Source organism: Polypterus senegalus, chromosome 12 (genome assembly GCF_016835505.1).
Source record: "Polypterus senegalus isolate Bchr_013 chromosome 12, ASM1683550v1, whole genome shotgun sequence".
NCBI lineage: Eukaryota > Metazoa > Chordata > Cladistia > Polypteriformes > Polypteridae > Polypterus > Polypterus senegalus.
The window spans coordinates 44,777,624-44,792,657 of NC_053165.1; the positions used below are offsets into that span (position 1 = coordinate 44,777,624).

At 38.2% G+C, this 15,034-nt stretch overlaps 1 protein-coding gene across 3 annotated transcripts in view; it reads right to left on the bottom strand.

Annotated features, from left to right (window-relative positions):
- mgll (monoglyceride lipase) overlaps nucleotides 1–10,330 on the bottom strand; it is a 201,934-nt gene extending 191,604 nt beyond the window's left edge. The window contains exons 1-2 of one of the 3 annotated variants that reach the window (XM_039771022.1): nucleotides 10,228–10,330; nucleotides 6,195–6,330 (exon numbers count right to left, since the gene is read on the bottom strand). In XM_039771022.1, coding sequence (XP_039626956.1) covers nucleotides 6,195–6,319 — 125 coding nt within the window. In that variant the 5' untranslated portion in view covers nucleotides 6,320–6,330; nucleotides 10,228–10,330. Of the gene's footprint in view, nucleotides 1–6,194; nucleotides 6,331–8,110; nucleotides 8,338–8,852; nucleotides 9,047–10,227 lie in introns of those variants that run through there. The other 2 variants (XM_039771020.1, XM_039771021.1) reach the window with 2 other exon arrangements.
- Nucleotides 10,331–15,034: the final 4,704 nt, after the last annotated feature.

The window sequence follows — 15,034 nt, forward strand, 5'->3', positions numbered from 1 at the left end:
AAAACATTTGAGAATGTACATCTTTAAACACTCCATGCTGCAGCACTGTTGCCGCCTCATGGGTGATAAAGCATTTATTTCTCTTCAAATAATCATGTCCTGCTTACTGTGAGAAACAAACACGATATGATTGGCTCTTAACTTTGAAAACTGACAAATGCAATCTGACTATTTTCTAAGAGAAGCAGGTCTGGGTCTCTGTTTTTGTTCTTGCATTGTGCAAGGTGTGTGTTCCATATACAGCACTGTCAAATCTGATTTATTGTGTATCTGACTAATATAAATCCTTAAAGGTTTGTTCAATTCTGCTTTTACCAAAAAAATAACTGATTTTTGTTCATATTATTAACTTTTTTAAGACAAACATCAAGCTTCAGCATTTTTATTGTTGCCTAAAACAGTACAACTGATGAAAAATTATTGAATTGCGATATAGCATAAAATAGTCTAGATATGCTTGCATTGAGTATATATGAACAAATGCATTGTATTTCTGATAATATGTGAAATGTTTTTGTTGAAAATGTGTTTCCTGTATTCTGTATGAATGTATGATAAAGAATGGAGTTAAACCGGCATAAAACCTCTGGCTCTGTACCATACAAAATAAATTGATTCGTTTTTATTTGTTAACAATATGTTATTATTTTGTGACTTTTTCACAAGAATCTCAACTTCTAGCCTTTCAATAGCCTTCAAAACATTTTCAGTAGTTGATAAAAGGAAATTTCTGAAAAACAAGCAAGCAGCGGCTGCAGGTGTCTGTTACCGTTTCATTGCTATACTTCAACTGGACAACAACACATCTAATGCTGCTGAGGTCTAGCTGTACGAGTATCTAATGCCTTCAGAGAATCTTTTGTGTAAATTGCAAACAAATACTCCCATACCTTCAATTAAGTATAACGCAGTCCAATGGTACTTGGCAGTGACATTCATGTCTCTGGTGACTCTTCATATGAAGTTAGTAGATGGACTGGGAGAGCATGGGGGGTCATGAGGTCGCTGGAAAGGGGTGTGTGGAGCTCCTGATATCTGTCTATTAAAAAAAAACTCCTAGAAAGAAACAGGTTGACGAGATGTGATCTTCACGTTAAGATCATGGAAGACACTTAAATGACCCGCGAGACTAGAGAGACTGGCCACGGAGTGTCTCGCGGAGAACTTAAACATGAGACTTTGTGCCAAGAGATTGACCCAGGACTGTCTCGTGATGACATAGAACATGAGATTCTCACAAGACACACCCTACTTACAAATAAATAAGAGCAAGGACAACCAGCAACACACTCAGTCGTGTTTTGGCTTTGAGCACACACAGATCCAGGGCTCTCAGCGCATATAAAGCGTATAAGGACAATACATTATAAGTGAAATGCAGACAACCAAGTGAAGAAGAAGGCAGCACAGGGAAAAGAGACTCAAAAGCGTTGGAGAGACAAAAAAGAAAAAGAATAATGTAGGTGCAAATTCAGAAAATAAGGAAAGCAATTATCAGCCCGGAACAACTGGAACTGAAAAAAAAGCACATCCAATCCGAACGTTGGCGCTATACACATGCAGAGTAGGTTAGAAATTATGAAAGCAGTGGAATTTGAACGGCTCAAAAAAAAAAAAGTTAGTGCGATACACATTTGGAGAAAGTTGGTGAAAGTGGGAAAATTAGAAAGTATAAAAAAAAAGAAAGTAAAGATCGCAGGAGCGCAAACAAACTAAAAATTAAAAAAAAGCAGGATAAAGCGAGGTCAGAAATAAAAGACAGAGTAGAAAACAAAGTAAAACGTCATAAAAAGGTTAAAAAACAAGGGGGGCAAACACATGCAGAACAGGTTAGACATAATGAAAACTGGAAATTACAAAGACTCAAAAAAAACGTAGGCGTGAAACACATGCAGAGCAAGATACAGAATATGAAAGCAGAAAAAGGTGACAGTGTCAAAAAAAGAAAGTAAACATCGCATTAGCGCACACAAAGAGAAATTATTACTTAGAGAAATAATGAAAAGGCGAATAGAGATCAAATATATAGACATTAGAACATTAGAACACTCTAGTTGAGAACAGGCCATTCAGCCCAACAAAGCTTGCCAGTCCTATCCACTTATTTCTTCCAAGAAAACATCAAGTCGAGTTTTGAAAGTCCCTAACGTCTTATATATATGGACATAGGTGATATGTCAGAAGTATGTAAATATTGTAAGGCTTTGAAGTTTAAGTGTTTACCTCACACGCATTTATTGGTTGCTTTGCAAAAAAATTATTAACTGTTGATGATGTAGATCGTTTTGTCTGTACTGAAATTCCAAACAGAGAAAGCTATCCTGAATTATGGTACAAAGTCATTAAACACGTCTCACGGAGCTCATTTAAAATATTCAGAACGTTGGGACTCCAAAGATTCCAAATATTGTTTTCACAGAAGTTCTGAAATAAAAGTGAAACTAATGAAATAGCAACAATTCAAAGGAAAAAAAAATCTTAAAAGTATGTATCCGGAAAAACAAAAATGGGGGTTGGCAAGCAAAGCGAGCTGGGGGCGAGCCTCCTAGTCTATGCAAAAGGACAAAGGTCTTTAGAGTCCTGGTGCTTCCTGTCTTGCTATATGGTTGCGAGACATGGACGTATCCAATGACCTGAGACGAAGACTGGACTCCTTTGGTTCTTTGTCTCTCCAGAAAATCCTTGGGTACTGTTGGTTTGACTTTGTGTCGAATGAGCGGTTGCTCATGGAGTCCTAAATGATACACATTACCTGCATTGTGAGGGAGCGTCCGTTATGGTACTATGGCAGTTTAGCTCGTTTCCCTGAGGGTGATCCAGCTCATAAGATCCTCATTGTTGGGGACCCGAGTGGCTGGACCAGGCCAAGGGATCGCCCACGTAACACCTGGCTGCGGCAGATAGTCATTTCCGGACAGTGGGACTGGACTGCATGCCTGCCTGGGGGATTGCCAAACGGGATCCCGAGTTGTTTCATCGTGTAGTGAGTGCAGCAACGCACTGTACCAGTGCATGATCCTCAACTTGACTTGACTTGATGGTAATGCATACAATCATGGCTGTAAACTCCTTTCATAAGCAGGACAATTTTCTGTACGTGTCCAAGGGGTTTTAAAATAGATTCTGTGCGCAATTATATTCAAAACGTGAGTGATGATGGTTCTAGTGAACCAAGGAGGCCATTGGTTAATTTTACATATTTTCATCTTAAAAATGTCGCTAACTTTGAAGTGCTCCTATTTTTTCACAATCACTTGGGTTTCTATTGTATGTGGAAGCAAACACCCAGTCTGTTTATAACAGAGAACAAATGGAGGATTGCTGGGACATACATTATGATGGTGTCAAGGAGACATTTTAAGACATAAGTCACAGTTCTTGGTAAATTTTACCACTGGAGAAGCCAAATAAATAGCCCAATTTGAAGTTGGTATCGTATTAACAATGTGGTTGCATCGTCTCATTTATACATCCGGAATCTGCACACCATCTAAATCTACAATTGTGATGACATTTATTTTTAAACAAATGTGTTATTTCCTCTTTCTTTCAGTGTACCTAGTAAAAAGCTATGCTTGTATTCAATTTCCTACCACAAGTTTCAAAATGGCCTTTTTTGGTGATACATTTCTTTCAAGAATACATTGATGCAAATCATCTATAAAAACAAGGTATGTCCAACTTGCGCCTAACAACATATATAAAAGAAAGAGTGCTTTATTCTACAAAACTTTTTAACATTCAAACCAACAAATCTTATAATAATAGGAAATTATGACTTTCATTAAACTCTTTTCAGAATAGTATCAAGTTCAAATTGAAAAAGAAAATCTGTTACTAAATATTGCTGGTTCATTGATAAAGATTGCAGTTTAACCGTAAAGGTATGTTTTCATTCACATCTTATCTGAGGAATATGTATTTTATTCTTCCAGAACCTAGCTCAAGGTTAAAGGAGACAGCTGGCAAGGAAGGAATGGGCCCATTCCAGGGTCCTAGTAATGCTCACATCATACAGCCACTGACTGGCTTCAGCCTCTGTCAACACTGGGGTGACAACGGCTACAGATGAAGCACTGTTTCCCTTGATACAGTATTATACACTCAATTTGGTTGTCTAGATCAGCCATTTTTTCTGCATTATATCTTTTTTTGATTGCCATGGTAGCACCTGGATCTTCCCAAGAAATGTTTTCAGAATGTTGCTTGGGATAGTGAGGTCTGGTCAGCTTTTCTTAATATACAGTCAAACATGCAATGGGTCACAAATGACATTTAAGCACTTATTGCACTCTGGGCTTACACCCCTTAAAAACTGCCAAGATCAAAACATCGAGTAGAGACAGGCACTGCACACTGAGAAACAGAGGGAAGAAATAGGCACTGAACACAACATAAAACTACACCAAGAAAAAACTAACAAACTAAAACAATAGTATAAAAGACACCATACAGCACTATGAGCACCACAATAAATTCCACCTGCATGTTCAGTATGGGAAAGAGAGAGAAATGTCCACTGCATGTCTGATGTAATCAACAATATATAGCTGGCATAGCTTAATTTATCATCTTGCACATCCATCCATCCATTCATTTTCTAACCCGCTGAATCCGAAGACAGGGTCACGGGGGTCTGCTGGAGCCAATCCCAGCCAACACAGGGCACAAGGCAGGAACCAATCCTGGGCAGGGTGCCAACCCACCGCAGGACACACACAAACACACCAAGCACACACTAGGGCCAATTTAGAATCGCCAATCCACCTAACCCACATGTCTTTGGATTGTGGGAGGAAACCGGAGCGCCCGGAGGAAACCCACGCAGACACGGGAGAACATGCAAACTCCATGCAGGGAGGACCCGGGTCTCCTAACTGCGAGGCAGCAGCGCTACCACTGCGCCACCGTGCCGCCCATCTTGCACATTCTTCTTGCATATTCATTTAGATTATTTTTCTAGGTATTCTAGTTTCATTCCACAGTGCAAAAATATCAGGCTATGTTGACTGGCAAATCTATATTACCCCAAGGTGAATGAGTGTGCTCTATCATGGCATCCTTCTCAAGGCTATCTCCAGGTAATGCATTACAATAATGGATGGAATATTAAACATTGAAAATAAAATAATATCCATGTCCAATGGTACACATAATTACTTAAATTTATTGAAATATTATTAATAAGGTAGCATGGTGATGTGATTCTGCAGAAGTCAGTGGCTAATGGGACAAAAGGAAAAAAATGAAGAACATTATGAACAACACTGAACTATTATTAGTGTTTTTTAAATGTATTTTTAATTCTTACACAATAGATAGATAGATAGATAGATAGATAGATAGATAGATAGATAGATAGATAGATAGATAGATAGATAGATAGATAGATAGATAGATAGATAGATAGTATCTATGTCCCCCGGGATGACAAATATAAATAGGTGAAAAAATAAGTAAATAAATGAATGTACACACACACTAAATCTAGAATCAGAACTTCATAGGGATTCCAGATCAGGCCTCTTATCTGCCTTCTACATGTCATTTGCTTCAGTCTGCTCTCAGGAAGGGACTAAAGCTGACCTCATTCCATTCTTCCTCTCCTCATACACAAACTGGCTTACAGCACTTGCTGAGCAACTGGTGGCATAGTGGATAGCACTTCTGTCTCACGGCTAAAGTGGCCTGGGCACATGTTTTTCTTGGGGTATTTCAGTTTTCCTTCTATATGCCGTGATCCTGCAATTTATTTCAATTGGCAATGCTAAATTGTCATAGTACACTGAGTGTGGTTGTATGCGCAAGTGTTTGCAGACCAAAATGATATCCAGGATTAGATCCTGCTGTGAGCCTAATGCTCTGAACTTTGTGAGCCTTAACTACATATGGATTAAGTAAATTGGAAGTACACTTTTTACTACTATACCAGAACTTATGTGTATTACAGAAATATCTATCAAGATTGAACTTTCTGTAGAAGGACTCTTAAGCTCACTTTAATTAAACCTTCCATCTCTGACAGACATTAAACAATTTCAAACAATGAACTGCAGATAACCATGAGATACATTTCAATTTTAAGCCTCCTTTATGATGAGCTTTGTACTACACTTTTACAGCAATATTTAATCTTGCATAGCTAAAATATCTTTTTATCTCTAGCAGCAATAATAATTGTAAAACCAAATTACCGTGGCTGACCCTTAGGCTCCCACGACTTGCAGAACAGGTACTGTCCATCTTCGTTAACAATATGTGGAAGATCTTTGTACGGAACTCCTTGGGGGCTTAGCGTTTGTGCTGTTTCTTCTGGCATCTCTGTGAAAACTAATAAGAACCATGGATATTAGGAAATAGGAAAGTATTTTCATAAATTAATATAGTTGCATTCTGCAGTAAACACTCTCAAGATGCTTTGCATGTGCAACAGAATTTTACGCAAATGAAAAAAGTTGCTCAAAATCACATAGTCACTAAGCGGTGAGCATAGGTAATATTTGGTTTATAGTACCACGTGGCAGTACCAGGGCACACTGTCTCTGTAACAGTCGGTGCCAAAAAATATTTGAGTAGAACCAAAAATGACAAATTTTGCATGTTCATTGTGCACATAATAACCACTATAGAGTGTACATTGGGCATAAAAAACAGAATATTGAGATAGGTTGAAATCCTGGAAATCTGGGGACAAGGTTCACTTGTTGATTATGCAAACAACTAAAATAGTTTAATAGAAACTGAATTAATAGATTTCTTAGGGTTATACTATACTGTGAGACAAAGCTAGCAAAAATAATTGTAGAAAAGCTCTTGCTACCCTAGAGAAGTGCTTCACAGTGACCATTGTGTCAAAGGTTAGTCAAACATACACAACAGCAAAAAGGCAATTGCAGGAAGGCTACCAAACCTATGAGAACGCCTACCACAAGCCTATGCCAACCACTTCCATTATCTACAGAAATGTGACACCCTTGTTGAATTGCTGGATAACTCCTTGAAGAACAACAGGTATTAGTATATAAGGCACAATTGCACGAGACAGACAGTTTTCTAAACTACTTGCTATTGGCAAGATGATACAAGTTCAAGTAGATTCTGCCATTTACATTACAACCTTGCTTTAAAGGACTGTGCATTGCAGACAGTGTCCAACCATAATTACCTGCTGTCTCACAGGAATGACAACATTATTATTACTTGGCCGGCAACTTTGCCCAAGGTGCCTTACAACATTTGAAACATACAATTGCTTACATTTCTTTTGTTTTCCCAAATGGAGCACAGGCAAGTAAAGTGTCTTGCTCAGAGTCACACAGTGTCAATAGTGGGATCTGAACCCACAAGCTCAGGGTTTGAAATTCCAAAGCCTTAACCGTGGCACAGGGACCTTCAAAACAGTCTCCAGCAGAGTACATGAGGGACATTCGGGGACTCAAACTAAAGCCTGCTCAAAATCCTCAATGAACAGCTGCCTCTCAAGAAAACCACACCATAATGCTGGGTTGGATCAACTTCAGGAACCACTCACCACCCATATACTCATCTACAACCCCGTAACCTGTTTCTGGATCAATAAATCATTTGTTTTCTCTAGTCCCTATATTGTTTCTAACATTACGTGTCACCAATTCTCTTTGTCAGTCTTTATCTGAATTTGATCATAGCATCAGGATGCAACTATACATTTTATATTACATATAAACTACTAGAAACAATCAAACAATTTGTCTTTTACTTACTATATATAGTCCTAAGCAGTATGCCCTGCCACAAAGTGCAAACTAGTCTGCCATCCAGCCTTCAGAAGCTGCAACTTGGACGTACAAATAAATGCATTAGCTTATTCTGTCTCTAACATCCTGCATATATGCATTTGACTGGGTTAGGAAACAGCCTTGAGTTTACATTGTTTTAAAAATTAAAATAACTAGTATATAAGTCCCCCGACCTTTCTAATTGCGTCTTGAGGTGTGGAACTATAGTTTAAAGCCCCAAATGACTGTTACTGTTTAAAGGTTACATACACAAAACAAATGGTATTATAGGCTAGTTTTGTTCAAACAGTTATCCACATCGACAACAATAAAAAAAAAATTAAAATCCGTACCTAATTTCTCAACATGCGTGTTCCGAAATCCGATCAGTCAGTGCATTGGAATACAACTGACGATAAGGAGCTTCACATTGACATAACGGTATAAAACCTTAGTATGTTATGAAGGGACGGGTCACGTGACAGCCTAGGCTTAAAGTCTTTGTGCTGAAGCTAAGAACTGGAGTCGAGGAGACTTTCCACCACGTACCGCGGCGGCAGATCCCCACTGCGCGTTTGACAGCCACTAGTTATCCGGCAGCCACGCGTGAACGCTCGCCGAGTTCTTCAGCATCACACTGCCTGTCGATTGTCACCTGCCTTCATTCTTTGGCTGTCTTAATAATAAGAAGGCGCGCAGCACTCACCTGGTCACAGCGGTTAATATCGATAATAATTAAAAAGTTGCGTGTCACAGACTCTCCGGGCTATCGTGACATGTATAGAATACATTATCATGACGGAAAAATGCAAGGCTAAAGTTTGAACGGAGCGCATACGTTCGAAAAGGACATGGTCAAAGTCAAGCCGCGAGCTGCCCTTTCCTCGCTCTCTTATAGACCACGCTGCTCTTCCGCCAGGGACAACGACAAGGACGCACACACACAAGCACACGCGTGACACGGCGCAAAGGGCCACGTTCTGTTTCCCTTGAAGTGTCCAGGCACACATTTGTTTCACGAAAGCCCCCTGCCCGCTCTCCATCTCAGGCGACAGCTGAACGGAGGAATCAGTAACAGCAGATGAAAGTACTTGCCCGTCAGGTTCGCGGTGCACTCGCAAATTGCGTTAACTGCCACCCGTCCGACTCCGCGCTGACTCTCGGATGGCCTCAGCTTCCCGGCTCGGCTCGGCTCGGACCCGCTCGTGTGTGCTACTCCGCTGGAATGCTCTGACAGCCGAAACATCGGCGCAGCCGGTTGGATTGGCGACGGGGTGGGTTTAGAGGCGGGGCGGGCACAGATCGCTTGGGGGCGCAGCCGCGTGTTTGTAAACACACCAGACGCACCTTGCGCGCGCGTCCTCTCTCCATGGAACAGCTAATCTTGGAGACTGTGGTCTCGAAATATAAAGATGCGTTGTGTTGGATTTTGGCTCCGACTAGAAAATAAACAAAGAAAGTGGTGTTTGAAGAAGACTGCGAATTAAAAAAAAAAAAAAAAGAAAAGGCAAGAGAAATTAGATGTACCAGTCTCGGTAAAGGGCAGCACAGTGACCCATCTTAACAATTTTAGTAAACTGCATCATTGTTTCATAGTTGAGATGTTGGGAACTATAGCATGGGGAGAGCGTCCATTTTACCCTGTCAAATAAACAGGGACATGTGTAGTCATCCTGAGTTAAGGTGTCAAGGGGCCTCCTGTCTTTGCTCCCTGATTCAGGCAGGTGGCAGAGGAAACTTTGTTAACGTTTAATCCGAGGCCACCTGCTCCACATTCAGTCCAATAATAGAAATCGAATATACAGTGTCAGAAGGAGGAGGAGGAGGTTGGGAGCATGCAGCACTTAATTACTTTTAACTTTAAAACGGCAATGTGGCTTAATTTAAATCTCCACACAACAAATCTTTCACCTTGATGCTTTCATTAGCGTCATTTTTGGTATGATTAAAATTATCCAATAAACTTCAATAGCATTAATTGCCATTGCTCTCTACAGCTGTTACTGCGATTAAATTAGAAAAGTTAACATGCTACATGAATTATTGGAACCATGAGGATTTTAATAGCTATAATAGGCTACATCCCCGTGGAACTTTATAAAACATACAAGCGATTTGCTATAAATTCATATAACATAAGATGATTTGATACAGAATATTGATCAGTTAATAATCTGCATGCAAATTGTGTACTAATTATAAAAATATTGCCTTCCCCTTCCTTTAAAGCAAACATCTAACTCATACATACCCTTAAATTATGAAGTAATCTTAATATAAAAGCTGTCAACTTTTCTATTAAATATTTTTTAATCTATATATTATATATTATCTTTCATATACATATCTTTTCACATTTCAAAACAATTGCAGTTGACCCAAAGTACTGTACAATAAAAAGCATAACTAATAAAAACATAATAAAACTAACCAGAAAATGCCATGGAATAAAAATGAGTTTTTAGCCTACCCTTAAACACAGTCCGAGATGATCCTTATATTAAGAGGTAAGCAGTTCCGTAATTTGGGAGTAACACAGGCGAATGAAAGATCGATCAGCCTACAGCTTTGTGCACAGAGTAGCGAACAAGAGCTGATGGGCAGATCTAAGGGCACGGGTGGGTGTACAGCGTACTAAAAGGCTAGCCATGTAGGCAGGAGCACGTCCTTTAAGAGCTCTATAAACGAACATTACATTTTTTAAATCAATGGGATAGCGGATTGGAAGCCAATGTAAGGCAGCTAATGCTGGCGAAATGTGTTCACGTTTGCGAGTACCAGCATTCTGGAGCAGCTGCAGTCGAGAAAGGGCTTTCTGACTAATTCCATAATATAAAGAATTATAGTAATCACGTCTTGAGGAAATAAAAGCGTGAATGACCTTCTCCAAATCACTATGGGATAAAAAAAAAAAGGTTTAATTCTATCCAACGGTCGCAACGGATAAAAACTCGTACGAAAAAACGGCATTTACTTGCTTCTCAAAGTTAAAACATTCATCGATTAAAACGGAAAGGTTTTTAGTGAAATTTCTTCGGTAAACCGGAAAAGAACCAAACGTTGTGTCAATAGCGTTGAAAACATTAGAAGGTTGAAATAACAACAATATAAGTCTTATATCCATTCAGTGTAAGAAAATTTAAGGCTAGCCAAACTTTAACATCATCTAAACAGTTCACAAGTGACTGAAATGGTGGATCAGTCCCATGCTTGAAAGGAAGAAAGTAATGCCAAATGGTTCCCAAAAGAACCATCCACATGAAGGTTCCAGAAGGAAACTTTTATTTAAATTCATAACATGATCCATAAATTGCAATGAATAGATAGATGATAACAAAATTTTGGAATAGCACTTGCTCCCTGATTTTCAAAGGACTCTTGCTACATACAATAACTCAGACTAAGTTCAGGTTTTCTTGATCTGTTAGTATCCTATATGTGGCTTACTATGCATTATTGATTACTGGTTTGACCACAAATTATGAACTTTTTCAAATCTCAAAGAATCAATTTCATATAAAAAGAGACGGTTCTACAAGGAAACATACAACATAGTAAATCTATCTATCTATCTATCTATCTATCTATCTATCTATACTAAGATGAATATCTATCTATCTATCTATCTATCTATCTATCTATATCTAATAATTATACATTGAATATTGAAATATAAGGAATATGTAGTTAAACACAGTACTGTATATACCAAATGGTATCTCAAATATATCAAGCCAATTCTGACAATATAAAATCAGCTCTGATGTATACTGGACTGATGTTCTCTTCAAAGAAGGCTTCTACTTTATGACAGTTTATGCTAAAAGAAGCTTTGACTCCCCTTGAGTCTGTAGTTCATAATAAGTATTTGAAATATGGCTGTTTGAACATTTAAGACAGAGAACAAATTTCAGATTATTAATCGAAGCTTGTTCAAAAATTATTTTGATAATTTCATCAGAACTGTTAATAATACAAATTTGCATATTTATGTTATTATTGTGGGCAGCATGGTGGCACTGCTGCCGCGCAGTTAGGAGACCCGGGTTCGCTTCCCGGGTCCTCCCTGCGTGGAGTTTGCATGTTCTCCCCGTGTCTGCGTGGGTTTCCTCCCACAATCCAAAGACATGCAGGTTAGGTGGATTGGCGATTCTAAATTGGCCCGAGTGTGTGCTTGGTGTGTTTGTGTGTGCCCTGCGGTGGGTTGGCACACTGCCCGGGATTGGTTCCTGTGTTGGCTGGGATTGGCTCCAGCAGACCCCCGTGACCCTGTAGTTAGGATTCAGCGGGTTGGAAAATGGATGGATGTTATTATTGTATCACATGTGTAAGGTCCAATGACTACATCAATGTTAATATTAAAGCAACAGTGCACTTTGAATAGTTAAAATTATATTCTACACTGCACAGTGGTTGGCACGTAAAGTGTTTCATTAAGTAAAGGTCAGAATACTGCAAATTCAACATAAACTGTAGATTTTAGTTTAGAAGAATATTTATGCAACACTTGGCAAATATCATATTTTATAAGTACTCCATTTCAATTTCTATTAGTAAAACATCCGATATAAGCAAATATATGAAATGAAAAGATCATAAAATTAGAAGTGACATTTCAGCCATGCATCTTCCTCTGGAATATGAAAAGGCTACCAAGCCTCCTGCTATTATTTCTTAAACTGAAGACTAGTAAAGGAAACATCAGCTTGATCTACAATTGCTGTGGTTTGTAGACTAATATAAAGAATCTTTATTCTACTTTAATCATTGAAGATGAATGTTAAATATGATGCGACCTGGTATCATGCTCAAGCTTAGCTGCCTTTGTCAGTAAACCCAAATGGTGTTATTAATTAACGGCTTGACTAATGCAGATGGAGCCATGCATGTCGTGCGAATCCTTTGTCCTTCAATTCTTCTGCCAATGTCAAAGCAGCGCAGACAACTCTCAGGGCTTAAATTTCGTGTGGCTGAATCCACATTGAATACAGTTGTTATTTTTTGAACTATTCTATAACTTTTCTTCTTGCTCTAATACCAGTTTCCTGAAATTTAAAAATATTGCAAAATGAAGGCCATCTCTAGATGCACAGGATTTTGAATGCTTACTGTAGTTCATTTATTGGAATCAAGCAGAGTTGACCACCGTAATATTTATGACCAGGCTAACCAAACTGTTGATGTAGAATTTCACCCTGAGTTCAATATATGGAATCATTACTAGCACTAAGAATATACTGTAGCTAATAGCTGCAGCCCTTAATTCATTACATGCTTTCCCATTTCAATTTACAGCTAGTCTCACATCCTACCTCTCTTGTATAATGTTATGAATGGCTTTGTCCTACATTTACATTTCAGAATGTATTACGTCCTTTAAATATTCTTTCTCTTCTGTCTTTTGTGCTCATATTATATTTGGTGCTGCTGCCATTTTGTCATCAATAATGATGGATATAATGTTAGAACTTTGTTATATTTATGTCTGCCTGTGCAGTTATGGTGTATGGCATCTCCAAGGAAGAATCGAATAACAGGCTAGCGAGTGCTGATGAAATCAGTGTCAAATATGGTTTTGTGTTTTCTCTTTGCTGTAGTCAAATGGCCTTAGCTTATTATATTCATAAATTTCCATTTCAGTTTTGTGTTTTACAGTTTTGTTCTTCTTCTTCTTTCGGCTGCTCCTGTTTAGGGGTTGCCACAGCGGATCAACTTCTTCCACATCTTCCTTACTCTGTTACAACCATCACCTGCATGTCCTCTCTCACCACATCCATAAACCTTCTTTTCTTCTGGGCAGGCAGCTCTATCTGTGTTGTTTTATTTCATTAAGTCATCTAATATGTTTATATTTTTAAAAACAATGCTTTGTTAAATGAAAATATGCTATATGGGATTACATTAAATTCAATTAATCTTTTGTCAGTTACGTTGTTTTTATATACATTTAGCCATTATATGCATAAAAAAATCCAAAGCACTCTAACCAGAATAAATGAAAAACAAAATTACAGTCACGTCTATCAATTTAAAAAAATGTCATGACTTATTATTATAAGCATTTCACTTGTTGGGAGTTTCAGCACTGTTTATTTTTTTAATGGCTCTGTCTCACCACAAACTTGAATTTGTTTAAATGGTTTGATAGTGCCACCTATTTTAAATACATTTACTTATTTACTTATGGCTTGGGTGATACTTTAAGGCAGCTTGCAACATTTTAAGATTCTTTTTTGTTTTTCCAGCATAGGCAGGTGAAGTGACGTTCTCAGGGTCACACAGTGTCAGTAGCATGTTGTTTGTAACTGTAACTGTGACCTTCATGATTACAGGATAACTAACCCCTGAGTTGAATTAAATGTCTTCAAATTTGGTATTCCGTGTTTACAAATAGTAGTAATATAGGAAATTGTTAAATAAAACATTTCATCTCGCCTTATTAAGTTTGGTAAGGTAATGCAAAAGCAAACGATTAAATGTCAGCCTCTTAAAATGAGCGGCAGAACCTCCATCATGTTACCTCTCGTTAAGAGTATTAACTAACTGCACATTTTAAACTCACTGCAAACCTCTAATAGGATTAAGTAGGTTTTAAAATGCATGGATGGCTGGACATCACCCAGCTTAGTTGCACTATAAAGAGGAAAGGTTTAGGAGCGTTTCATTGTGAGCCATTCTGGATATAATAAATGTAAAATACTACATTTTACGTTGCTCGTGGGCCCCCTAGCGTTAGATAAGATATAGAACAGGGTCAAAGTTAGGGGTTGTTTTATTCATCTAGTAACATTTCCTACCAATTCGATTGTCTTTTTATAGATAGATAGATAGATAGATAGATAGATAGATAGATAGATAGATAGATAGATAGATAGATAGATAGATAGATAGAAATGCAATGTCCGATCGAATCCTATTTTTTCTAACTCCAGTCACGCTGGTCAACATTAAAGTGGCAATAAAGACAAATCAAATTTCCAGTCCTAGGCTGATAACCATCTGAAAGACAAGTGAAGTGATCGTTTTAAGGGTTCAGCCTACATCCTCATTCTCACTTAAGGACGCACACTTTGCCACGGTTCTTCCGGAGCGCTGACATCGAACATTCTCCGTTACGGACCGACAAGCGCGACGTTTATGTAGGATCCAATTGGCACTTAGGTTTGTTTTAATATATAAATTAATATTTTTAAAATTACAATGCAACTTACCTTGGATAAATTATCTGCCGAACATATATAAAATGAAAAATAAAATAAATATCACTAAAAAATGTT